General features: G+C 51.6%; 1 protein-coding gene across 2 annotated transcripts in view; it reads left to right on the top strand.

Moving 5' to 3' along the window:
* SCNN1B (sodium channel epithelial 1 subunit beta) overlaps positions 1-26659 on the top strand; it is an 86644-nt gene that overhangs the window by 58484 nt on the left and 1501 nt on the right. Inside the window, exons 4-11 of one of the 2 annotated variants that reach the window (XM_055232751.1) lie at positions 1547-1737; positions 14383-14486; positions 17756-17919; positions 18208-18315; positions 22176-22293; positions 23553-23628; positions 23717-23774; positions 25343-25404. In XM_055232751.1, coding sequence (XP_055088726.1) covers positions 1547-1737; positions 14383-14486; positions 17756-17919; positions 18208-18315; positions 22176-22293; positions 23553-23628; positions 23717-23774; positions 25343-25404 — 881 coding nt within the window. The remainder of the gene's footprint in view (positions 1-1546; positions 1738-14382; positions 14487-17755; positions 17920-18207; positions 18316-22175; positions 22294-23552; positions 23629-23716; positions 23775-25342; positions 25405-26659) is intronic. The other variant, XM_055232752.1, reaches the window with a different exon arrangement.

Raw genomic sequence — 26659 nt, 5'->3', positions numbered from 1 at the left:
GCAGGTGAAAAGCCACAGCTGTGCAGTACAGTCACATGCCAAGAAACAACTGCCCTGCACTGGGAGGCTGGTATGCCATTAGTTCTTAAGCCTAGAAGTGGGGAGAAGGTCCCCTGCCCATGTCTCAGGATCTCCTGGGAGCTCTGTCACAATACACATCCCTAGGCCCCACTCCTGGAGAATCTGAGTGAGCAGTTCTGGGCCCAGGCCCGGGCATCTGTATTGACAACAGGCTCCCTGATGATTCTGATAATCAATCTTGGATGGGGATCCAGGAGGGGACCATACACTCCCCAGAGGGGGAGCCACTGCCTTGATGCTCACACTCATGGTGTTATGACTTCCACAACTGCTTCGTCCCCACCTCTCCACACAAACTAACCGTCATATGGGGGATCTGCTGTGGTCACACCTTCCTTAACCTCCTGGGCCTCAATTTCTTCATGATGATGGGAATAACAATGATACTTACCTCCTAGCATTACTGTGAAGCTTCAATGGGATTATAGATGTAAGACACTGGGAACAGAGCCCGGAACAGGGTAAGGATTAAGGGCTGCCATTACCTCCCCAAGAGGAGGCAGGGAGGCCCCCAGGAGTGGGCTGGCCAGGCGTGTTGGGAAGGGTGGTGCAAGAATGCCAGGGGAAGCTTCTCTATCCGGCCTCCCAGGTTCCAGCAGGGAGAACCAGCAGCAGCCTCGTGGCCAAGGCCAGAGTCCCAGGGCCAAGTCTGTCACGTGTCTGTGCGATGACTTGGATGCCATGAGAAGCCGGATGTGACCAGATGGAAGGGTGCTCTACACCCCGTGGTGGGCTCAGGGTGACTGGGTCTGTGTCTTTCCCAGGACAGATAAGAGGCAGCATTTCCTGTGTGTTGAGTTTCTTCTTGTTCTTCACGGCCTCCAGGGGAGCTGCATCTGGAAGTCTCTGGCAGAGGCTGGAAAAGGAATCAGAACTGTGCATGTGTGTGTGTGTGTGAGCACAAGTGTTGCGGCCACTTGTGTGAATCTATGCATATGGGGTTCGGGGCTAGGATGGACGTGTGTTACAGTGACATGAGGCTGTGGAGGTCAGAGAGAGGGCGTCTTCTGTGCATGCCTCTGCACACATGACCATGTGTGTGTTTTTGCTCATGCATAATGGTATGAGTGGGACTGAGGCTGGTGGCTGTAAACTGAGCCACTGAGTCACCCTCCCTTGAAGGAGGGGACCAGCCTCTGTGAATGCCCATGAGTTGGTCACTGGCTGTGGGTCACTTCCAAGAGGTTGCTGAGGGGTCTCCTAACCTCCCAGGCCTCACCCCCGGGAGCTGGGGGTGGGTGCACCAGCCTGATGAGGGGATCTTGTGATCAGCACACAGCTGTGTATGAGGCGGCAGCCCTTGAGCATGTGTGAGCATGAGTGTGAACGTTTCCCACCACCAAGTTGCAGCCAGAAGGGCGGCTGGCAAAGCATAGCTCTTGCCCTGCTAGGGCCCTCGAGCAGTGGCTGGGGTCCTGCTAGCAGCTCCCACGCCACCCACAAAAAACCCTCTTGGCCTCCACAGTGTAGTCTCAATGGGACACAGTGCACCTTCCGGAACTTCACCAGCGCTACCCAGGCAGTGACAGAGTGGTACTTCCTACAGGCCACCAACATCTTTGCACAGGTGCCACAGCAGGAGCTGGTGGAGATGAGCCACCCCGGCGAGCAGATGATCCTGGCCTGCCTGTTCGGAGCTGAGCCGTGCAACTACCGGTGAGAGCCACCCCAAGCCCACCTGGCCAGGCCCTGGCACCGAGAGGCAGTGGTGTGTTACGGTTGGGAGCACAGCCTGCCAGGGTTCAAATCCTGCCTGGCCACTTACCGGCTGTCTTTAGCACAGTTTTTTGCACCTCGGTGTCTTTAGGTCCTGTTTCCTGGAGGCAGAGCCCGAGGCAGGAATGCATTGAAGAGCGCGCAAAGCATTGAGAGGATTGTGTTAGGAAAAGTCTGCAGGGAAAGTGGGATAAGGAAGGAGGATTTGGAACATGTAGGAAAAGGAGAAAATAGGAAAAGAAAAAGAAAAAGGAAAGGCTGGGTGTGGTGGGTGGGTGGCTTACCCCTGTAGTCCCAGCACTTTGTGAGGCAGAGACGGGAGGATCGCTTGAGACCAGGAGTTCGAGACCAGGAATTCAAGACCAGCCTGGGTAATATAGTGAGACTCTGCCTCTAGAAAAAAGTAAAATAAATTAAATTTTAAAAGGAAGGAGGAAAAAGCTAAACAAGGATGTGGTCTCTGGTAAAGTCTAGGCTCAGCTTGATCTGTGGGAGGATCTGGAGCATAAACTGAACCAGAGTGGTCCTCCCTTGAAGGAGGGGACCAGCCTTTCTGCGTGCCCCGTGAGTTGGTCACTGGCTGTGGGTCATTTCCAACAGGTTGACGAGGGGTCTCCTAACCTCCCGGACCTCACTCCTAGCAGCTGGGGGTGGCTGCACCAGCCCGATGAGGGGATCAGGGTGGGCACCCAGGCATCTGTTGCCTCAGTTTTCTCATCTCTGACGCAGGAATAATCGTAGCTTCTTCATAGGGTCATTGAGAAGAGTAAATGAGTAGGTTCATGGCAGCACCTAGAACAAGGCTATGAGGCCGGACGTGGTGGCTCATGCCTGGAATCTCAGCACTTTGGGAGGCTAAGGCAGGAGGATCACTTGAGGCCAGGAGTTCAAGACCAGCCTGAGCCACATAGCAAGACCTCATCTCTACAAAAAATCAAAAACCAGCCAGATACAGTCGTGCTCACCTGTAATCCCAACTACTCAGGAGGCTGAGGAGGAAGGATCACTTGAGTCCAGGAGGTCGAGGCTACAGTGAGCCATGATCACACCACTGTGCTCCAGTCTGGGTGACACAATGAGACACTGTCTCTAAAAAAAAAAAAAAGAAAGAAAAAGAAACACAAGGTTATATAAGTGTTTCCTGTAAATATTCTTTTTCCCTAACGACCTTTAATATGAGAGACTGGCGGAATGAGGGTAATGGTAACTCTGGAGGTCTAGGTCTTCTTGCAATTGACCCACAGATTCCCACCTCCTTGGCCTCCCAGCTCTTGGCAAACCAACCCCGGGCCTAAGCATCCGGTGTTGTCCCAGTCTCTAGGACAACCAGAAAGGCAGGGAATCTCCATTCTGTCCCCTCCTAACAGCCTCCAGAGAGCTCAGCTGGCAGAAGTACGTGGGAAGGAGGCCTGAGGATGGGCAGGAACACTACTGAGGCCTCAGAGCTCCTCTTGGGCCTCCTGACCCAGCCTCCAGGTGTGGGGTATGCCACACCCACCTCAGCCCCACCCCAGGTTTCAGCCAGTCCTGTTTCTGAGATTCGATGGTATCCTCCTTGATCTGGGGCCTCCAATGCTCACACTTCAGGCCTCTGTGGAAAAGAGCTTTTAGCTGAATCTTAATGCTATGGGCACGTGACAGGCTTCCAAGCTCACCTCCCAGGGACTGGGGTTGCAGGCAGCTCTCTGAACTCAGAGCCTTCCAGAATCTCTAATGAGAATCTTCAGAAAGCTCTGGGGCCTCTGTCCCCTCAAAATGCACAGGTGCAACCGGACATGTGGCTCACGCCTGTAAGTCCAACTTTGGGAGGCCAAGGCGGGTGGATCACCTGAAGTCAGGAGTTCAAGACCAGCCTGACCAACATGGCGAAACCTTGTCTACTAAAAATACAAAAATTAACCGGGCGTGGTTGTGCACATCTATAATCCCAGCTACTTGGGAGGCTGAGGCAGGAAAATCGCTTGAACCCTGGGGGCGGAAGTTGTAGTGAGCAGAGATTGCACCACTGCACTTCAGCCTGGGCAGCAGAGCGAGACTCTGTCTTAAAAAGAAAAAAATAAATGCACAGGCACACATGGGCAGGGTTCTTGCACACAATGTCAAATAATTCAAGGCCACTAAGCAGGGCAGAGCAGCACATACGTCCCATTGTACAGATTAGCAAAAGGTGGTTCCCATAGGTGGAAGATTTGACTGATGGCGCCCTGCTGATGGGATACCCTCTTCCTTGAGGGCCACCCCATGGCTAGCTGGTCAGTCTGTGTTTCAACCTCACTCTCTTGGCCAGGGTCCTTTGCTCAGGGCACACCTGCCAACCATACCTGCCATAAGGCTAGGGATAGCAAACAGACTACTGTAACGTCCACAAGCACATTCACCTCACCCGCTCAGCTGAAAGAGAGCTGTAACACTGCAACTTCAAATGCACGGCCCGTGTGCTCAGTGAGAACACGCCCGGGAGCGAGAGTGGGGCAGGAAAGTGAACCTGTTGTCAACTCCCCACCCATCGAACGGGATCTCAGTGTTCAAGGGCCTGTGTTCCACACACAGCCCAGCCCCGAAAGCTGTGCCGGCCACCTCGTAGGTAGCTGGGCTGGGCTGGGCTGGGTATAGCTGGCCTGTTGTCAACATGGCGCCCTCCAAAGGGAGCCCCATTTGAGTCATACGGGCTGAGGGTGAGGGATGGGTGGTTCCCCAAGGGAAGCTAAAGAACTGTTAGCAGAGGCCGGGCGCGGTGGCTCACGCTTGTAATCCCAGCACTTTGGGAGGCCGAGGCGGGCGGATCACGAGGTCAGGAGATCGAGACCACGGTGAAACCCCGTCTCTACTAAAAATACAAAAAAATTAGCCGGGCGTGGTGGTGGGCGCCTGTAGTCCCAGCTACTCGGAGAGGCAGGAGAATGGCATGAACCCAGGAGGCGGAGCTAGCAGTGAGGCGGAGCTAGCAGTGAGCCAAGATCGCGCCACTGCACTCCAGCCTGGGTGACAGAGCGAGACTCCGTCTCAAAAAAAAAAAAGAACTGTTAGCAGAAACAGGGAAAATAGCCGGCTGATGGGCCACTAAAACCCCCAAATATTGGCCACATAACCTCTGCCATGTGGCCGTGGCGAGGGGTAGGGGGTAAGTGTAATGAAAGGGTCAAGGCTTGGGGTCTGGGGTTAGACCACCTAGACTCAAATCCTGGCTCCATCTTACAAGCTGTGTGACCTTGAACAAGTTTCTTAGCTTTGCTGTGCCTCAGTTTCCCTCCTCTGTAAAATAGGGGAGAGAACAATACCTACCCTACAGGGTTACTTTGAATATTAAGTGAATTAATATGCATGAGTAACTGACCCTACTATTGGGCTCAATAAATAATAGTTATAACTATTAATATTATAATAGTTTTATAACCCACATTTTAGGCTGGGCCCAGTGGCTCATGCCTGTAATCCCAGCACTTTGGGAGGCCGAAGCTGGCAGATCACTTGAGGCCAGGGGTTCGAGACAAGCCTGGACAACAAGGCAAAACCCTATCTCTACTAAATATACAAAAATTAGCCAGGTGTGGTGGCGCGTGCCTGTAATCCCAGCTACTCAGGTGACCAAGGCATGAGAATCACTTGAACCTGGAAGGTGGAGGTTGCAGTGAGCCGAGGTTGTGCCACTGCACTCCTGCCTGGGCAACAGAGGGAGGGTCTCTTAAAAAACTGCAACAAAAACAAAAACCCCCATTTGACAAGGAATGCAAATTCAATAATTATGCCAACATTTACTGGGCCTTTCTCGTCCCTGTATGTGTCAGGCACTATTCTAAGCACTTTGCGTGTTAAAATTGCTTTAACTCTGGCAACAAAGCCATGAGAAAGGAACTGTTATTTTCCCCTTATTTTTTTAAGAGATGGGGTATCACTATGTTGCCAGGCTGGTCTCAAACTCCTGGTCTCAAGTGATCCTCCCACCCCAGCCTCCCAAAGTGCTGGGATTACAGGCATGAGCCACCAAGCCTAGCCTTCCCCATCATTTTATAGTTGCCGTAACCTGCCCAGAGAGGTTAAGTAACATCTCTGAAGTCACACAGTTGGTGAGTGGCAGAGCTAGCAGTCTGGGCCAGGTCCACCCCACGTCACTCTATTGCCTCATCAGAAATGGTGATGGTCATCTTCCCTCCCTACCCACCTCTCCCAAGCCTATTTCCCCAGCCCTCAGCAGTTCCCAGTGAAAGGTACCACCCAGGCACCTTAGCATAGAGATCTCAGCCAGCTGCTCTCTGAGCTCTTCCTCACTCCCACAGTTGACTGGTCACCTGCCTTCTTGAGTCAGCCTTGGACACAGCTGTGGGAATATGCCTCTCTCTGCTCTCCTGGTGCTGGGCCCCAGACACTGTGGCTCTTGCTTCCTCTCTCTCTCTCTGACTCCATCCTGTCCCCCTCCTAACATGACAAATGCTCTAGAAGCAGCAGCTGCAGAATTAGGAAAATGTGAGCCGCATGTGGACCCCAACACCAAACTGCCTGGACTTGAATGTCAGCTCAGTGTGTGACTGGCCATGCTACTTAGCCTTCTGTGCCTCAGTTTCCTCAGCTGGAAAGTGGTGACAGTGAAATAACCACATAGCATTATTGGGGGATTAAATGAGAACATATGCAAAGTACCTGGTGCAATGCCTGGCACATAGTAAACACTAAGGGAGCATATTTTTAAAAAGGCTTTTGGGCCGGGCATGGTGGCTCACGCCTGTAATCCCAGCACTTTGGGAAGCCAAGGCAGGGAGATCACCTGAGGTCAGGAGTTTGAGACCAGCCTGGCCAACATAGTGAAACCCCATCGCTACGAAAAATACAAAAATTAGCTGGGTGCAGTGGCTCACGCCTGTAATCCCAGCTACTCGGGAGGCTGAGGTAGGAGGCTGAACCCAGGAGGCAGAGGTTGCAGTGAGCTGAGATCATGCCACTGCACTCCCGCCTGGGAGACAGAGCGAGACTCCGTCTCAAAAACAAGAAATTAAATAAATAAATAAATAAATAAATAAATAAAAAGGCTTTTGGCCAGGTGCGGTGGCTCACTTAATCCCAGCACTTCGGGAGGCCGAGGAGGGAGAATCACTTGAGGCCAGGAGTTTAAGACCAACCTGAGCAACATAGTGAGACCCCCCATCTCTACAAAACACAATTTTTAAATAACAAAATTAGCCCGGCATGGTGGTACACACTTGTAGACTCAGCTAGTCTGGAGGCTGAGGGGGAAGGATCACTTGAGGCTGCAGTGAACTGAGATCACACCACTGCATTCCAGCATTCCAGCCTGGGTGACAGAGTGGGACTAAAATATATAGAGAGAGACTTTGTTGGTGGTGGTGGTGGTTTTTTTTTTTTTTTTTTTTTGAGACGGAATTTTGCTCTTGCTCCCAGGCTGGAATACAACGGCGTGATCTCCACTCACTGCAATCTCCGCCTCCCGGGTTCAAGTGATTATCGTGTCTCAGCCCCCCAAGTAGCTGGGATGACAGGCGTGCACCACCACACCTGGCTAATTTTTGGTTTTTTGTTTTTGTTTTTTTTGTTTTGTTTTGTTTTGTTTTGTTTTTTGAGACAGAGTCTCACTCTGTCGCCCAGGCTGGAGTGCAGTGGCGCTATCTCGGCTCACCACAAGCTCCGCCTCCCAGGTTCATGCCATTCTCCTGCCTCAGCCTCCCGAGTAGCTAGGACTACAGGTGCTGGCCACCACGCTGGGCCAATTTTTTGTATTTTTAGTAGAGACGGTATTTCACCGTGTTAGCCAGGATGGTCTTGATCTCCTGATCTCATGATCCACCCGCCTCGGCCTTCCAAAGTGCTGGGATTACAGGCATGAGCCACCGCGCCCGGCAGAATTTTTGTATTTTTAGTAGAGACAGGGTTTCATTCACCATGTTTGCCAGGCTGGTCTCAAACTTCTGACCTCAGGTTATCCGCTGCCATAGCCTCCCAAAGTGCTGGGATTACAGGCATGAGCCACCGCGCCTGGCCTAGAGAGACTTTTTATTGAGGAATAGTTTTAGATTTACAGAAAAACCACAGCCTCCAACTCCTGGACTCAAGTGATCCTCCCTCCTCAGCCTCCAAAAGTACTAGGATTACAGATGTGAGCCACTGTGCTGGCGTTTGCTCTGTACTTTGGAAAGGAGTCACTAAATTCAGACTACGCTCAGGGGAAGGGGAAGGGAGTGGCCAGGGGGAGAGGAGCATTAAGCTCCGCCCCTCCTAGAGAGAAGAATATATATTGTTTGGAATTCTTCTGTAAAGGAAGATTTGTCTCTTCTCCTCCATTTATTTATTTATTCCATCATTTATTGACATAGTATGGACTCCTGTAGATTTAGGTTGTAATCCAGTTCCATGTTATCTATTCTCTTACTTAAATTCTTCTAGCTTTGGCCACTCTGTCAGTTAGCGCCTGTGTGCCTTTGATACGTTCTCACCTGTGCGGGTTTTTTAACTTTTGCCTACTTTCTGGCACTAGAGGATGCCCCAGCCCTAGGATCAGCCATTTCTCTAAAGAGCTCTGTTTGGTTTTTTGGTTGTTTTTTTTGTTTTTTGTTTTTTTTGAGATAGGGTCTCACTCTGTTGCCCATGCTGGAGTGCAGTGGCACAATCACATGCCTGATTAATTTTTTTATTTTGTAGAGATGGGGTCTCCCTATGTTGCCCAAGCTGGTCTCAAACTCCTGGCTCAAGCAATCTTCCCACTTCAGTCCCCCAAAGTGCTGGGATTACAGGAGAGAGCCAACAAGCCTCACCCAAGCTCTGGTTTTTTAAATTGAAGAATGGTATTTAGAAACCAAGATCTGGGCCAAGCATGGTGGCTCATGTATGTAATCCCAGCACTTTGGGAGGCCGAGGTGGAAGGATTGCCTAAGCCCAGGAGTTTGACACCAGTCTGGCCAACATGACAAAACCCCATCTCTACTAAAAATACAAAAATTAGCCAGGTGTGTTGGCATGCACCTGTAATCCCAGCTACTAGGGAGGCTGAGGCAGGAGAATCACTTGAACCTGGGAGGCAGAGTTTCTAGTGAGCCAAGATCATGCCACTGCACTCCAGCCTGGGCAATCTCAAAAAAAAAAAAAATTATAAAGTTAAATAAAATTTAAAAATAAACCAAGATCTGGGCATATATAAGCATCATTATTACTACGGTTGTTGTTGTTTCAGGGATTATCCAACTAGTTTCTGTCCTGGAAATCTTCCCTGACCTCTGACCATACAACAGTGGTTATACTGCTTCCTGCTAGGATGCTCTATTTCCCAGTCTTTTCTGGAGGCTCACTGGTCTCCGTCTGCATGCCTGGCCCCCAGCCCAGCAGAGATTTCTGTAGGGAAACACCTGGCTCTGGAATCAGAGGCAGCCAGTCCTGGGAGCAGCCTCTCTGGGTGAAGAGTATTATCAACAAGCAAATAGTTGGCACGCACGTGGAGACCAAGAGCATGGCGCAGGCAGGAGGGGACCCGGCCACGCCCCATGCAGCCTCCTGCTCCTGGGCTGCATCTGACCAAGACAGTTCCTTGGGAACACTGTGTCCCCACGCCCTGGGGCGAGGTCTCTCCTTCAAGAACAGGGCCTGGATTGAGCTGGTTTGCTCTGCTCTGTTCTTTTCCTGTGGCCACAGCCCTGATCCCACACAGTTTATAGACTCCATGGTGCCCGCCCAGAGCTATTTCTTCCCTCTGGGGCTTTGCCTGTGTTGTGTCCCTGCCTGGTGAGCCCTTTCTCCTCCCCACCCTGTAGACTTAGCCATGGCTTACTTGTTCATAAAGTCTCAGCTCAGGCCTCCCCTCCTCCAAGAAACCTTCCCTGACTCGCTCCCCACTCTCCATTGGGACTTAGGTGTCACTTCTCCATGCTTATCTCTGTCGATGCTCTTATCGCCTATTGTAATTTATTCATCAAATATTTACTGAGTGTCTGTGTGCCAGTACCAGACCCTGGGCACAGAGCTGTGAACAGTAGCAGCCAAGATTTTTTGAGTATTACAGTATGCTAGATATCCACCCCTTGCTGCAGTCATGTAGGGTAGGTGCCAGTATTATCTGGTGTTACAAATGGGGAAAGTGAGGCACAGAGAGGTGAAGTAACCATCCCAAAGCTCACCAGCTGCTAATGGACACAGCCAGAATTGAAATCAAACAGGCTGGCTCTGCGGCCTGTGCTCTTGACCTCTGAGCTCTTCTCCTTCCAGACAGACAAGGTCATGCTCCCTCCCCAGGCTTATGTTCTAAGCAAGAGACAGCTAAGTGAGCAATTAAATCAAGAAGATAACTTTAGGCCAGGCACAGTGGTGGATGCCTGTAATCCCGGCATTTGGGGAGGCTGAGGCCGGAGAATCACTTGAGGCCAGGAGTTCAAGACCAGCCTAGGCAACATAGCAAGACCCCATCTCTACAAAAAATTTTACAAATTAGCTGGGTGTGGTGGCACATGCCTGTAGTCCCAGCTACTCAAGAGGCTGAGGCAGGAGAATATCTTGAGGCCAGGAGTTTGAGGCTGCAGTAAGCTATGATCACACCATTGCACTCCAGCCTGGGCAACAGAGTGACACCCTGTCTCTACCAATAAAAAAAGGAAGATGATTTCAGATTCTGATGTATCTGATAAAGAAGATAATCAACTGGTGGAAGGGCCAGGTGCAGTGACTCACCCTGTAATCCCAGCACTTTGGGAGGCCAAGGCGGGTGGATCACCTGAGGTCAGGAGTTCAAGACCAGCCTGACCAACATGGTGAAACCCTGTCTCTACTAATAATACAAAAATTAGCCGGGCGTGGTGGCGCATACCTGTAATCCCAGCTACTCAGGAGGCTGAGGCAGGAGAGTCGCTTGAACGGGGAGGCAGAGGTTGTAGTGAGCCGAGATCGTGCCACTACACTCCAGCCTGGGCAACAAGAGTGAAACTCCATCTCAAAATAAATAAATAAATAAATAAATAAATAAATAAATAAATAAATAAATATAAACTGGTGGAAAAGATCTAGAGTAACTAGGTAGAAAAGTCTATTACTATTAGTAATAAAGTACTCTTAACTAATAGTTCAAGTCCATCACTTTGCATAGAGGTTCAGGGGAGGCCTCAGAGCAAATAAAAGCAGAAGGATGGGGAGAAGCCAGTATCTGAAGAGCTGGTTAGAGAATATTCCAGGCACAAAGGACAACAGAGGCAAAAGCCTTGAGCTTGGAAACATCTAATGTCACTGGAGTGTAGGGAACGAGACATAGAAGGCCAGCATAGGGACTTTGCACTTTATTCTATGAGTGACAAGAAGCCTTTGGAGGGTTCTCAGAAAGGGAGCACTGTGGTCTGACTCACAAATTTAAACAATCACGCTGACCACTGTGCAGAAGGAAGACTTTAAGGATGAGCAGAGGCAGAGGCTCCAGCAAGAATCCAGACATGAGATGCTGGTGACTTGGGCCAGGGTGGGAGCGTCTGAGGTGGAGACAGGTGGACAGACTAAAGTCACATCTTGGAGCCTGGCGTGGTGGCTCACACATGTAATCTCAGCACTTTGGGAGACTGAGGTGGGAGATCACCTGAGGTCAGGAGTTCAAGACCAGCCTGGCCAACATAGTGAAACACCGTCTCTACTAAAAATACAAAAATTAGGCCAGGCATAGTGGCTCATGCCTGTAATCCTAGCACTTTGGGAGGCTGAGGTGGGTGGATCGCCTGAGGTCAGGATTTCGAGACCAGCCTTGCCAACATGGTGAAACCCCGTATCTACTAAAAATACAAAAATTAGCTGGTTGTGGTGGCAGGCACCTATAATCTTAGCTACTCAGGAGGCTGAGGCAGAAGAATCGCTTGAACACGGAAGGCAGAGTTTGCAGTGAGCTGAGATGGCACCACTTCATTCCAGCCTGGGGTGAAAGAGCGAAACTCAATCTCAAAAACAAAAAAAAATAGTTGGGTGTGGTGGTGCCTGCCTGTAATCCCAGCTACTCAGGAGGCTGAGGCAGGAGAATTGCTTGAATCTGGGAGGCAGAGGTTACAGTGAACCAAGATAGCGCCACTGCACTCCAGCCTGGGCAACAGAGCAAGACTTTGTCAAGAAAGAGAGAAAGAGAGAAAAAGAGAGAAAGAGAGACAGAAAAAGGGAGGAAGGGAGGAAAAGAAAAGAAAAGAGAGAGAGAAAGAAAGAAAAAGAAAGAAAGAAAGGAGAAAGAAAGAGAAAGAAAGAAAGAGAAAGAAAGAAAAAAGAAAGAAAAGAAAGAAAGAAAAAGAAGGAAAGAAAGAAGAAAGAAAGAAAGGAAAGAAAGAAAGAAAGAAAGAAAGAAAGAAAGAAAGAAAGAAAGAAAGAGAAAGAAATAAAGAAAGAGAAAGAAAGAAAAAGAAAGAGAAAAAGAGAGAGAGAAAGAAAGAAGAAAAGTCACATCTTGGAAGGAGAGGGGGGTTGATAGGATTCCACTCTCTGTCCTCTGCCACACTGGAAGCTGCAAAAGGCAGCCCTGTCTTGTTTTGCTGGGTGTCCCTAGCCTAGCACCCACCTCAACAAACATTTATTAGGTGGAAAAATGTGGTTTCTTCCTGCTTCCCCTTGCACCGTTGAGGAAACCCAAGCTCAGAGGTTGAGTAAGCAGCTCAAATCTGTTGACAGTGGCAGAGCTTGGGTCAGCCCCCATATCCCATTTCACAGCCTGCCCTGGACTCAAGTCATTCTGCAAGTCAAGTAGCTGAGACAAAAGATACAGGAAATGGCTTTCTTATCTGAAAACACGGGAAAATAACACCTGCCCTCGTGGGGTTATTTTGAGAATTAAATGAGATCATGAATACAGAAAGATTCAGCACAGGCCTGGCCCATTAAAGTCACTCAGTGAATGTTTGCTGTGGAGCATAAGGCTTCAAAGACAATACTGCATGGCAGATGACATTTTGTGTGTGTGCGTTATTTGATGTACTTACTCTCATTCCTTCCTGTTTTTATTTTTAATTTTTTACAAATTATTATTGTTTTTTGATACAGAGTCTCACTCTGTTGCCCAGGCAGGAGTGCGGTGGTTCAATCACAGCTCACTACAGCCTCAACCTCCCCAGGCTCAGGTGATCGATCCACATCAGCCTCCCAAGTAGCTGGGACTACAGACACTCACCACTACTCCTGGCTTTCTTTTTTTTTTTTTTAGAGACGGGGTCTCAATTCGTTGGCCAGGCTGGTCTCAAACTCCTGGGCTCAGTCGGGCGCAGGGGCTCACGCCTGTAATCACAGCACTTTGAGAAGCCAAGTTGTGTGGATCACCTGAGGTCAAGAGTTCAAGAGCAGCCTGGCCAACATGATGAAACCCCATCTGTACTAAAAATACGCAAATTAGCCGGGTGTGGTGGCGGGTGCCTGTAATCCCAGCTACTCAGGAGGCTGAGGCAGGATAATCACTGAGATTCTCTCAGCCTGGAGTGAGATCACACCACTGTACTCCAGCCTGGGCAACATAGTAAGACTCTGTCTCAAAAACAAACAAACAAAACTCCTGGGCTCAAGCGATCCTCCCGCTTTGACCTCCCAAAGTACTGGAATTACAGGCATAAGCCACCGCTCCCAGCCTCCTCTTATTTTTAATAAATAAAAACAGAACAACATAGAAACATCAAGAGATATTTTTTAAAGCTGCTTACTTTGGAGACTTGAGAACATGCACTTTGACCGAAGAGTTTGATGAACTCCAGCACACCAGTCATCAGAAGAAGCAAGGAGGAATTCTCCCCGAGGCTTCTGGTGGGCCCAGGCGTTCCTCGGCTTGTGTCTGAAGGCCCCTGCCTCAGTCTTCAATGAGCTTCTCCTCTGTATCTGTCTCTCTTTCTGTGTCTTCTAAGGACACTTGTCATTGGATTTCGGGCCCACCTGGATAATCCAAGACGACCTCATCTCAAGATCCTTAGTACTTCTGCAAAGACCCTTTTTCCAAATAAGGTCACACTCACAGGTTCTGGGGGTGAGGACATGGATGTGCCTCTTTTGAGGTGTATGTGAGACAGATGAAAACATCTAAGAAAGTTCTTTTTCGTTTTTTTTTTCGTTGTTGTTTTTGTTGTTTTTTAGAGACAGGGTCTCTGTCACCCAGGCTGGAGTGTAGTGGCACAATCATAGCTCAAGCAGCCTCGAACTCCTGGGCTCAAGCGATCCTCCCACCTCAGCCTCCCAAGTAACTGGGACTACAGGCATGTACCACCACACCTGGCTAATTTTTGTATTTTTTGTAGAGATGAGGGTCTCATCATGTTGCCCAGCCTGGTCTCAAACTCCTGGCCTCAAGCGATCCTCTCGCCTCGGCCTTCCAAAGTGCTGGGATTACAGGCATGAGCCACCACACCCAGCCAGAAAGTTCTTTTTCATAACTCATGGCCAAACCATAGAGCCTGAGCCCCAACTGCAGAGAAACCCTCTTCCCCTGCTTTCCCAAGGGAGCCTGGGAATCCCCCCTCTGGTTTGGACCAGAGGATGGACAGAATGACCTGTTGCTCGCCTCTCCCTTTCGGAGCCCCTCCAGGGAGGAAACGAAGGGTGGCCGCAGACAGTCGGGGGAGGCATTGTCTGTGGTGGAACCTGCCCTGCAGCTGATGCTGTTTCTTTTAGGAACTTCACGTCCATCTTCTACCCTCACTATGGCAACTGTTACATCTTCAACTGGGGCATGACAGAGAAGGCACTTCCTTCGGCCAATCCTGGAACTGAATTCGGTGAGTTTTGGTTTATCCTGGGCCAGAGCCATGAGGCTTTAACCACCCCCACGATGTGGCACTGAAAGACCATCAGCTGTTGCGGGGTGGGACTGAGGTGGGACCAAGGCATCAGGAGGAGTGGCCACTACTGAGGCTCTACTGTGTGCCAGAGGAGGCCAGGCCAGGTGCTTCCTCAGCCATTCCCTCCTGCAACGCTCAGAATCCCTGGGGTAGCAACTGGTGTTCCCATTTTGCTGATGAGCAAAGTGAGGATTTGGAAGCAGCACAGCTTCGTGGTCAAGAGCTCAAGCTTCAGCCAGGCGTGATGGCTCATGCCTGTAATCCCAACACTTTGGGAGGCTGAGGGGGGAGGATTGTTCAAGCCCAAGAGTTCGAGACCAGCCTGGGCAACAAGGTGAAACCCCATCTCTTAAAAAAAAATAAAAAAATTAGCGAGGCATGATAGCACCTACCTGTAGTCCCAGCTACTCAGGAGGCTGAGGCAGGAAGATCACTTGAGCTGGGAAGGTCAAGGCAGCAGTGAGCCATGATCACACCACTGCAGCTCCACCATTTACTTGCGTGGTGTTCCTGAGCTCCAGAGCAACCTTCTCAAAGCCTTAGTTTCCCCATTCATAGATTAGTATATAGTAGCAGAGCAGAGCATTTAGTATAGTAAATCGTATCTACCTTGTGAGCCATTATGATGAGTAAATAGTATAGGCCTTGTGAGTCATTACGATGTAATGTGGTAAATTGTTTCACCTGCCTAGGAAGTAAGAAATGCTCCATATATGCTGAGTATTCTGAGCAGTTTTTAAACAACTTGTCCAGGATCATGCAGTTAATACATGGACCAAAAGACATTGCATGTTCTTACCTGTAAGTGGGAGCTAAATGATGTGCACACGTGGAGTGTATAAGGAGAAACATCAGAGACTTAGAGGGTGGGAGGGTAGGAGGCAGGTAAGGGACAAGAAATAAATGAGTACAGTATATATGATTCCAGTGAAGGTTACACTAAAAGCCTAGACTTCACCACTGTATAATAATTCCATGTAACAAAACTGCACTTGAACCCCTTACATTTATACAAATTAGAAAAAGAAAAGAAATACATAACACTTAGTCTCTTAGTCTCTCTGCCTCTCTGGTGTACAGTTTTGTTTTTTTGTTTGTTTGTTTTCTTGAGACAGGGTCTCACTCTGTCACCCAAGCTGGAGTGCAGTGGCATGGTCATGGCTCACTGCAGCCTCGACCTCCTGGGCTCAGGTGATCCTCCCACCTCAGTCTCCTGAGGAGCTAGGACTTCAGGTGGCTAATTTTTTGTAGAGATGAGGTTTCATCTTGCTGCCCAGGCTGGTCTTGAACTCCTGGGCTCAAGCAATCTGCCCTCCTTGGCCTCTCAAAGTACTGGGATTACAGATGTGATCCACTGCACCCGGCTGTACAGTTCTTAAAGAAAGACAGAGACACACAGAGAGAAGCTGAAGGAGTCCATGGAAGTGAGGAAGTGCGGCATGGTGGATGACGGATCCCCTCCCTCGGGGCTCATGTGTTGCACTGACCCCTAGAGAGGGGCTGGCGGACTCAGGCTGGCTGTGGCTTTGGGGCTTGTGAGCCGGGCATAGATGGGAGTGGATCCCTCCTCCCATCTCTCAGGTTCTAACCTCTGCAGCCACCAAGGGGCAGGCTGTAATTCAGTGACCATCGGGGCCGCTGGCCAAGAGTGGGGCAGGTGAGCTGAGTGCCTTTCACTTAGCCCCCGTGCTGCTGAGAGCACTGTCACAGAGGTGCCAGTCAACTTAGTCCCAGAGGCAAATGGTTATAGTTAGGGAGCCAGCTGCTGTATCAGAAGCCCAGCAAAAGCACTTCCTCAGTGGAAGACCTCAGACAAGTCCCTTCGCTTCTCTGTGCCTCAGTTTCTCCATCTGTAAAATGGGGACAATACCAGTACCTCCGTCACATGGCCCTTGTGAGCATCCAAGGAGCTCATGTTTATTTTATTTTATTTTTGGAGATGGAGTCTCGCTCTCACTCAGGCTGCAGTGCAGTGGCGCAATCTCAGCTCACTGCAACCTCCGCCTCCTGGGTTCAAGTGATTCTCCTGCCTCAGCTTCCCAAGTAGCTGGGAATGCGACTACAGGCATGCGCCACAATGCCCAGCTAATTTTTGTATTTTTTTTCTCTATTTTGATATGGAGTTTTGCTGTCATCCCGGCTGAAGTGCAGTGGCGCAATCTCAGCTTACTACAACCTCTGTCTCCCAGGTTCAAGCAATTCTCCTGCCTCAGCCTCCCGAGTAGTTGGGATTACAGGTGCCCGCCACCATGCCTGGCTAATTTTTGTATTTTTAGTAGAGACGAGGTTTCACCATGTTAGCCAGGCTGGTCTTGAACTCCTGACCTCAAGTGATCTGCCCGCTTCAGCCTCCCAAAGTGCTGGGATTACAGCTCATGTTTAATGAAGCCCTTAGCACAGCACCCAGCAGGTAGCAAGTGCTCAACTAGCCCTTATTGTCCTAACCAGAGGGACTCAACTCCACATAGCTCAGGACCGTGGTGCGTGGGAGACTGGGTCCAGTCCCTTCCCTTGAGAACAGTCAAGTGGGGAAGGAAGACAGACAATAAAAGAACAATCACACAAATGAGGCAGGTACTCGGAAGGAAAGTTCAATCACACAAATGAGGCAGGTACTCGGAAGGAAAGTTCCGAGGCTAGGAAAGTGTACGACCAAGACCCTGACACCTCGTCTGAGCCATCAGGGAAGGTTTCTGGAGGAAGTGATGCTGGTTGAGATCTGAAGGAAGAGCATGTGTTTCTAGGGGAAGGGAAGGGGCAGAGACAGCATTCCAGAGTGAGGGACTAGCACTCCAGATCGAGGAACAGCATTCCACGTGAGGGAATAACATTTGCAAAGGCACAGCAGGAAGAAGGCGTGCAGAAGCTCGGAGGCATTGAACGGGGACAGCGAGGGCACCTGTGGTGTGAGGCGGGGTGGCACGGGTGGGCCGTGGCCATGCTGTGTCTCCTAGATCTACCTCCTGATCAGAAAAGAGATCACGGGAGGCAAGAGACACCTAGGGAGGAGGCTACGTCAGAGCCTGCCTTGGAGATGATGGGGGATTTGCAGAAGGCAAGCAATATTTGAGGACTGAGTTTTTGCAAAGTGGAGCCAGCCTCCTTGGCGGTCCCCTGGCTGGAGGGAGCTTGAAGAAGTGGGTAGTGGGGTCTCCTTTCTGACTCAGGAGCAAGTTCAGGCAGCCCTCACCCCACCCTCCCCACAGGCCTGAAGTTGATCCTGGACATAGGCCAGGAAGACTACGTCCCCTTCCTCACGTCCACAGCCGGGGTCAGGCTGATGCTTCACGAGCAGAGGTCATACCCCTTCATCAGAGATGAAGGCATCTATGCCATGTCGGGGACGGAGACGTCCATCGGAGTACTCGTGGTATGGCCGGAGCCCAAGGGCAGTTCTAGAGGGTCTGAGGGTGGGAGCCCACCTGTCCAGGGCCAACTTCCCTTGGCCTGGGAGGAGGGGATCTGGGCCCCCCAGCCCTGGCCTTCTTTCCTTTTGGCTGGAACCCCACCCAGGGTGGCCAAGCTTTAGGGAAAGGTGAGCCCTCTGGCGCCTGCAGGGGTCCACAGCCCTCTGTCCCCGAATGCTTGATAGAAGGGAGGTGCAGAAAGGGCTCCTGGGGTGACCAGGGTCCCCCTCAAGCAACCCCTCTAAACACAGGACAAGCTTCAGCGCATGGGGGAGCCCTACAGTCCATGCACCGTGAACGGCTCCGAGGTCCCTGTCCAAAACTTCTACAGTGACTACAACACGACCTACTCCATCCAGGTGGGTAGGCGGTGCATGCCTCATGCCCCGGGGCCCCTGTCTGGGTTTATGGGGCCAAGGCCTCAGTCCTCTGGGAGAGCTGGCCCCAGCAAGGCCGGCTTTGCTTGGCTTTTGTGGGTGGCCACGGGGCACCCCTGGTCCTGTGGGACCAGTCACTTTCCTGGGCTCTCTCACCAGGGCCTAGGGCTGGCCCCTTCTCATCCCCACATGGGCAGGTGTACCGTTGGGGAAGCCCAGGGGATTATGGGGATCTTACTCCAGAGCTTCCCAAGATGAAAACAAAAAATAGCAGCTGACACCATCAAGCTTTCATTGTGTGTGAAATGCTGTGCTAAGGGCCGGAACACATTCTATCGTCATTTAATCCTTCAACCCCTCCCCCAGTGAATCCATAATATAGTAATGACAGCGGCATTTATTGATAAACTAATAATAGCAGGCTTACCATGTGTTAGGTAGTCACTGTTGTAAGTAATTTACATGTATATTACATCATTTAACTTTCACAACAACCCTAAGATGTAGATGCTGTTATCATTCCCATTCCAGGAATGAGGAAATTGGGATTGACAGACCCCAGTTCAAATGCATCATCAATTTACCTGAGAAGTCCCTTTTTTTTTTTTTTTTGAGATGGAGTCTCGCTCTGTCACCCAGGCTGGAGTGCAGTGGCATGATCTTGGCTCACTGCAACCTCCGCCTCCCAGGTTCAAGCAGTTCTTTGCCTCAGCCTCCCGAGTAGCTGGGATTACAGGCACCCGCCGCCACACCGGCTAATTTTTTTGTATTTTTAGTAGAGATGGGGTTTCACCAAGTTGGCCAGGCTGGTCTTGAACTCCTGACCTCGTGATCCACCTGCCTCGGTCTCCCAAAGTGCTGGGATAACAGGCATGAGCCACCACGCCTGGCCTTTATTATTTTTTTTTTAAAGATATTGTTGGGCATGGTGGCTCACGCCTGTAACCCCAGCACTTTGGGAGGCCGAAGCAGGTAGATCACTTGAGGTTGGAAGTTCAAGACCAGCCTGGCCAACATGGTGAAACCCCGTCTCTACCAAAAATAAAAAATAAAAAAATAAATTAGCCAGGCGTTGTGGCACACGCCTGTAGTCCCAGCTGTGCAGGGGGCTGAGGCAAGAGAATTGCTTGAACCCAGGAGGCAGAGGTTGCAGTGAGCTGAGATCACGCCACTGCACTCCAGCCTGAGTGACAGAGTGAGACTCTTGTCTCAAAGAAATAAAATAATAAATTAAAAAAGAGAGACAGGGTCTTGCTCTGTTACCCAGGCTGAAGTGCTGTGGTGCCATCATAGTTCACTGTAGCCTGGAACTCTTGGATTCAAGCAATCCTCCTGCCTCAGCCTCCCTAGTAGCCAGGATCACAGGCATGAGCCACTGTGCCTGGCTAATTTCTTAATTTTTAAAACCTTTCGCAGAGACAGAGTCTTGCTATGTTGCCCAGGTTGGTCTTGAACTCCTGGGCTCAAGCAATCCTCCCACTTTGGCCTCCCAAAGTGCTAGGATTATAGGCATGAGCCACTGCGCCCACTGGAAGTCCCTCTTCGTATCTGCCCTCAATCCCCCTTGCTGTAGCTGGAGGCTTCCTTCTCGTCCTGGTCTCCAGAGTTAACCCAGACCTGCCGCTAGTCCTGGCCCCCTTGGAGAGGGCAGACTGAATCCTTGCAAAGGTGACAAAAATGACCACTCACTGATACTTCCTCTCCAGCCCAGTCTGCCTTGGCATATCAGTGCACTGAGGCATAACAAGAGGGCAGCCCAGTGCCTGCCTCAGTGTCTGGGTGCCCGAGCATGGCATGGTTTGCACTTTCCCCTTAGGAAATGACCCTCCTGGTGCCCACCTGCCCACCCATTGCCTGGCTGATTTGGCCACCTCCCGTCTGGAGGGACTTCTGCCCATTATGGAGAACTCTAGCCATCATCTGAGCCTCTGGAGGGACAGACAGACAGACAAGGCAATATAGGGAGATGGGAAACATGGAGAAGAAGGCACCAGCCCCAGAAACCTCATTCCAGGAAAACTGCACCTCTCGTTTCTTCTGGTGTGGTAGCCACCCAGGCCGGAAAACTTATCCAAGAGCCAGGCCCTGATCGGGAGCTCTGCCCATCCCCACGGCCACCCCAACCAGGAGCAGGCTTGAGCCCACCCCAGCCTCCATCACAGGGCCTGGAAGGACTCCCACTTTCCAGATGAGACAGAGAGGTCCACAAGAATATAAGACACCTTGGTGTGGCATGGTGGTGCATGCCTATAGTCCCAGCTACTCAGAGGCTGAGGTGGGAGGATCGCTTGAGCCCAAGAGTTTGAGGATGCGGAGACTTATGAGCATGCCACTGCACTCCAGCCTGGGCAACACAGTGAGACCCTGTCTCAGGAAAAAAAAAAAAAAAAAGAAAAAAAAATTTAAAAAAGAGGCCGGGCGCGATGGCTCACACCTGTAATCCCAGCACTTTGGGACGTCGAGGTGGGTGGATCACTTGAGATGACGAGTTTGAGACCAGCCTGGCCAACATAGTGAAAGCTGGTCTCTACTAAAAATACAAAAATCAGCCGGGTGTGGTGGCGCGTGCCTGTAATCCCAGCTACTCGGGAGGCTGAGGCAGGAGAATCACTTGAATCCTGGAGGTTGAAGTTGCATTGAGCCGAGATCATGCCACTGCACTCCAGCCTGAGCGACAGAGCAAAACTCCATCTCAAAAAAAAAAAAAAAAGTAAAACACTTGCCTGAAACCCAGCTCTGGCTCCTCCTGGCCATGCCATTTAATCTGCCTTCCAGCCCTGATTTCCTGCCCTCAGAGAGCCAGACTCGTTAGGGGTAATAGAAAGGCAGGATATAGGGACCTGAGACGGAGCCCGGAGCCACAGGAGGAACAGAAGAGGACTCAGGGGCACAGGTGTGGAGGGGCGGGGTCGAGTGGAGAGAGGCAGGGAGGAGCTGGCCAGGGCTGTATCCAGGAGCCCAGGGTAGTCAGGACCTAGAAAACTGGATAGGCAATGAAACACCAAGAACCACTGCCTCCATCCGTGCAGCGCTTCCTGAGCACCTGATGCGGCCCTGAATCCTCCCTCCCAACCTCAGGAGACAGGTGTCCTCGGCACCCTGTTTCACCTATGAGTAAACCGAGCCCCGGAGGGTCATGACTCGCCCTAGGACACATAGCTGGTCTCTGAGTGGACTGAAACCAGGTCAGAATGACCTGAAAGCCCAGTATTTGGGCCGGGTGAGTTGAGACTCATCACGTCCAGCCTCCTGGAGGCTGCCCGGGAGCCCTCCTCTTCCTCGCCCCACCAGGAGACGTTCTGCAGACCAGTGGGCCACTCACTTCCTCTGTCGTCGGCTGTGCGTCAGGACGCTCAGAGATCATCCTTCTCCTGGCTTTCCCTGGGCAATTCCCTGTGGGAGGAAGGAGCACAGAGCCAGCCTGCCTGGCTTCCTCGGTGGCCTGTCAGGGTGCATCTGTGTCAAGTGCTTGGACGGAGGCTGGCATCGTGATGATGAGAGCTCTCTGAGCATTGGCTTTATTATTAGGAGCAAGCCGCTCTTCCCCATGTTGAAGGGTGAGGACTCCAGCTCTGAATGGTGGGACCTGGGATACTGCGGTCTGGCCTGGGTCCCTCTGTGGGGTCCAGGGACCTGCTGGGAAGCCCAAAAGCGTCCAGGACTGTGGGGTCTGTAGCTGCAGCCAGTCATCTCACCACAGCTTCTCAGCCCTGGAGCACCTCCGCCAGCTCCCCTAGCTCCCTTAACTTGGGCATCATTTCTCTGGACACCCCTGGTGCTGGGATGGGGACATCACTGACTATGCCTGTGTTCTCTCCTTATGAACCCCCTACCCCCCACAGGCCTGTCTTCGCTCCTGCTTCCAAGACCACATGATCCATAACTGCAACTGTGGCCACTACCTGTACCCACTGCCCCGTGGGGAGAAATACTGCAACAACCGGGACTTCCCAGACTGGGGTGAGCGGGGGCACAGGGGGATCGGCACTCCAGCCAGCTGGGGCCACAGAGGCTCTGACCATAGAGGAGGGGGCAGAGCTTAGTGCCCTCAGCAGAGTCCAGAGATGTGCCCAGGGTGGCTCCTACACAGTCTGAGGTCCCTCCTACAATCCCCTCCCAGGCCTCCTTTCTGCAGGAACCCAGCCTTCTCTCTGCTCCTCAATTTCATGAAGCATGGGCTTGAAACACATAGGCATAGGATACACGTGTCCCTGTGGGCCTGTGTCTGTGTGCCACACAAATGCTCGCACATGTGCAACCCTGGGCATGTGGCTGCTGGCGAGTGTGTGCCTGCACTCATGTTTCCAAGTGCACAAGTGCAAAGGCATTTCCATCCTTGCATCCAAATGCACAGGAGCCATTCGTGACTGTGGTGGGTTGCTGTATGTAGTTTACGCACAGGCATAAATCACTTCCAGGGTCTGCATTTGTGCACTCTGGCTTTTGTGCACTTGTGTGTGTGTGTGTGTGCACGCACATGTATGTATAAGGCCACGTGTCCATCTTCAGCAGGTGTGTTCATGTCTATGTGGGCTCACTGGGTCTCTCTGCAAGGCGCTGGGTGGGAGGGGAGGGTGAGGAAGCCATTAGCATGATGGTGGCCTCCAAGGACTCGAAACCTGGAGTCACAGCAGGAAGAAGAGCCCTGCTGGGCTCACAACCAACTGGCGCTGAGGCCTGGGAGCCCTGGCGTCTGGAGTCCAACCACCAATTAATGTTGTCAGCAGGGTGCAGTGGCTCTGCTGCGGCGAGCAGATCGCTTGATGCCAGGAGTTCGAGACCAGCCTGGCCAACATTGCAAAACCCCATCTATAAAAAAAAGAAAGAAAAAAAAAGTAAAAGAGAGACAGAATAAAAAGTATGCTGTCAGCAGGAGACTCACCACTTACAACCAACACAAACTAAACGGGAAAACGTTATTCCTTCCAGTCACCCACCCTTTGTTCATGACCCCATAACCCTGTCCACCAGGCAGGGATGGGGATGGCCGGCAAAGGGAAAGCTGCTGTGACCCCCTGAGCTGGGCCCCAGGCCAGGCTGGGGTGAAATGGCTGGAGGTCAGGGGCTGGGTGGGGAGCAGTGATTTTTCATGACACCTCCTCCCGCCACCTAACCACAGGGCCAGGAGAGCAGAGGGGCCAGCCAGAGGCTCAGCAGGCGACAGGGACACCTAGAAAGCCCCCTTAAAACTCTTGGCCGCCTCTCTGTCTCCTGCGCAGCCCATTGCTACTCAGATCTGCAGATGAGCGTGGCGCAGAGAGAGACCTGCATTGGCATGTGCAAGGAGTCCTGCAAGTGAGTGCGGGTGGGTGGGCACAGCAGCGGGCAGGCATGGAGGGGCATCACTGGCAGGGACCACAACAGGCCTGGCCTTCTCTTTCAGTGACACCCAGTACAAGATGACCATCTCCATGGCTGACTGGCCTTCTGAGGCCTCCGAGGTGAGACAGTTGGGGGCCAAGCTCCTGGCCCCCACCTTTGGCTGGGGACAAGTCTGGGCATAAGATGTGGGCTATTTGGAAATTTGGAGGGGGTGCCTTTTTCCCTCCCTCCTTCTCTCTTTCCCTCCTTCCTTCCGTCTCTGCTTTATTCCTTCCTTCCTTCCATCTTCCTTCCTTTCTGTCTTTTCCCTTCCTTTCTTCCTTCTCCCTTCCTTCCCCCCTCCCTCCCTTCTCCCTTCCTTCCTCCTTCCTTCCTTTCTGTCTTTTCCCTTCCTTTCTTCCTTCTCCCTTCCTTCCTCCCTCCCTCCCTTCTCCCTTCCTTCCTCCTTCCTTCCTTCTTCCTCCCTTCATTCCTTCTCCCTTCCTTCCTCCCTCCCTTCTTCCTTTTCTCCCTCCCTTCTCCCTTCCTTCCTTCTTTCCTTCCTTCCTTTTCTCCCTCCCTTCTCCCTTCCTTCCTTCTTTCCTTCCTTCCTTTTCTCCCTCCCTTCTCCCTTTCTTCCTTCCTTTCTTCCTTCCTTCTCCCTCCCTCCCCACTTCCGTTTCCTTCTTTCTTTCCTTCCTTCCTCCTTTCTTCCTTTCTTTCTTCCTTCCTTCCTTCTCCCTCCCTCCCCACTTCCCTGTTTCCTTCTTTCTTTCCTTCCTTCCTTCCTCCTTTCTTCCTCCCTCCCTTCTTTCCTTCCTTCCTTCTTTCCTTCCACCAGTATTCTCCCAGGCACTGTGCTATGTACACAGCACAGAATTAGACATAATCCTTTTAATAGGAGAGGGCCAAGATCACAAGGAGAAATAAAATCATTTCAAAGTGTGATTATGGCTGTGAAATAAATAAACAGGTTATGGGAGAGAGTAACTGGGGGAAACTACTTTATTTTTGTATTTTTACTTTATTTTTTATTTTTGGAGACAGGGGCTTCCTCTGTTGCCCAGGCTGGAGTGCAGTGGTATGATCACAGCTCACTGAAGCCTAGAACTTCTGGGCTTAAGTGATCCTCCTGCCTCAGCTGTGGTCCTCAGCTGGGACCACAGGCACATGCCACCAAGCCTAGCTAATTGTTAAACTTTTTGTAGAGATGGAGTCTCGCTATGTTGCCCAGACTGGTCTTCAACTCCTGGCCTTAAGCGATCCTCCCACCTCAGCCTTCCAAAATGCTGGGATTACAGGCATGAGCCACCATGCCCAGCTTCTGGGAAAGCACGTGTTAGATAGAGTGGTCAGGGAAGGCCTCTCTAAAAAGGTGACATTGGAGGCAGAGGCTGAGCCAACATGGGCAGAGCTGGGGAGGATTCCAGGCAGAGGGAGCAGGAAGTGTGAGGACCAGAGGTGGGAGAGAGCCGGGCAGGGTGGCTAGGCCCACCGGGGAAGCGTCTGGAGGCCCGAGTCCTTTCTCCCCTAGAACAGCAGCCACAGCTTCCACTACGACCTTCCTCCTGCTCCTCATCCAAATTGTGGTTCCCCTGGGGGCCTCAGGAAGGGACAGGGCTGTGGTCTACCTCCCCCAGGGAGCAGGGCCATGACTGGGAGGGATGCTGCAGATGGCAACTTTTGCAGCCACCTTCTTGGGTTCCAGGACTGGATTTTCCACGTCTTGTCTCAGGAGCGGGACCAAAGCACCAATATCACCCTGAGCAGGTGAGCCTGAGCCTGGGCAGGGCTGGGGAAGACAGGGAAGGGGTCCAGAAACTCGGGGCAGGAGTTTGGACACAGGGCAGCTCCTCAGACACCTTCTCACATGGGTCAGACCCAGGAGCAAGTCTCGAGGAGGAGGCACTAGGAGTGAGACAGAGGAAAGGCAGCCAGGGGGACTCTGAGTCTACCACTTGCTCAGGAGGAGCCTGTGCTTCCCTCTGTCACTGTCCATCCAACCAGCCATCCATTCATCCTCCATCAACCACCAATGCACCCAGCCATCCTCCACTCATTCATCCTCCATTCTCCCATCCACACACCCAGCCATCCTCCACCCATTCATCCTCCATCATCCACCCATGCACCCAGCCATCCTCCACTCATTCATCCTCCATTCTCCCATCCACACACCCAGCCATCCTCCACCCATTCATCCTCCATCATCCACCCATGCACCCAGCCATCCTCCACTCATTCATCCTCCATTCTCCCATCCACACACCCAGCCATCCTCCACCCATTCATCCTCCATCATCCACCCATGCACCCAGCCATCCTCCACCCATTCATCCTCTATCATCCACCCACGCGCCCAGCCATCCTCCACCCATTCATCCCTCCATCATCCACCCCTCCGTTCTCCCACCCACGCACTCAGCCATCCTCCATTTATTCATGGATCTCTCCATCCACTCAACACAAACACTAGTTGAGCACAAAAAAGACAGACAGTCCAAGCTAGCAGGAGTCTAGGGGGCAAACATATGCAAAAAGGGCTTAAGGAGAGGAGGGTCTGTACAAGCCGCCTACTCTAGGAGTACAGCAGGGAAGGAGCCTCAGTCTGCCTGAGAGGTAACAGAGGTCTGCGTAGGGAGGTGGCTTTGAGTGAACTCTCCAGGGAGGAGTAAGTGCTGTTCAAATAAGAAGAGGTACCAATGTTCAGGCAGAAGACAAAGCTTGAAAGCCTGGAGGCACGAGACAGCACAGCCTTTCTGAGGACCATCAGGTGGGAGGGGAAGCCCACACAGCCACCCTTCTCTGTCCCAGGTGCAGTGAAGGTGCTCAAGGCTCAGTGAAGAGCTCTGTGCAGAGTCACTGCGTATAGCCCAGGCCACCCTGAGGGTACAAAGTGGGGAGTTCAGAGCAGATCTTGGGGCTGTCCCAGGCCAGAGTGTCCTGTAGGGAACTGGTAGGCAAGGGATGGAGAAAGGGGGCCATAGGATGGGTGCTGGGCAGAGATGCCCAGAGGGGCTGGGAA

This window comes from Symphalangus syndactylus, chromosome 11, assembly GCF_028878055.3.
Source record: "Symphalangus syndactylus isolate Jambi chromosome 11, NHGRI_mSymSyn1-v2.1_pri, whole genome shotgun sequence".
Lineage (NCBI taxonomy): Eukaryota > Metazoa > Chordata > Mammalia > Primates > Hylobatidae > Symphalangus > Symphalangus syndactylus.
This window is presented reverse-complemented; position numbering and strand designations above follow the sequence as displayed.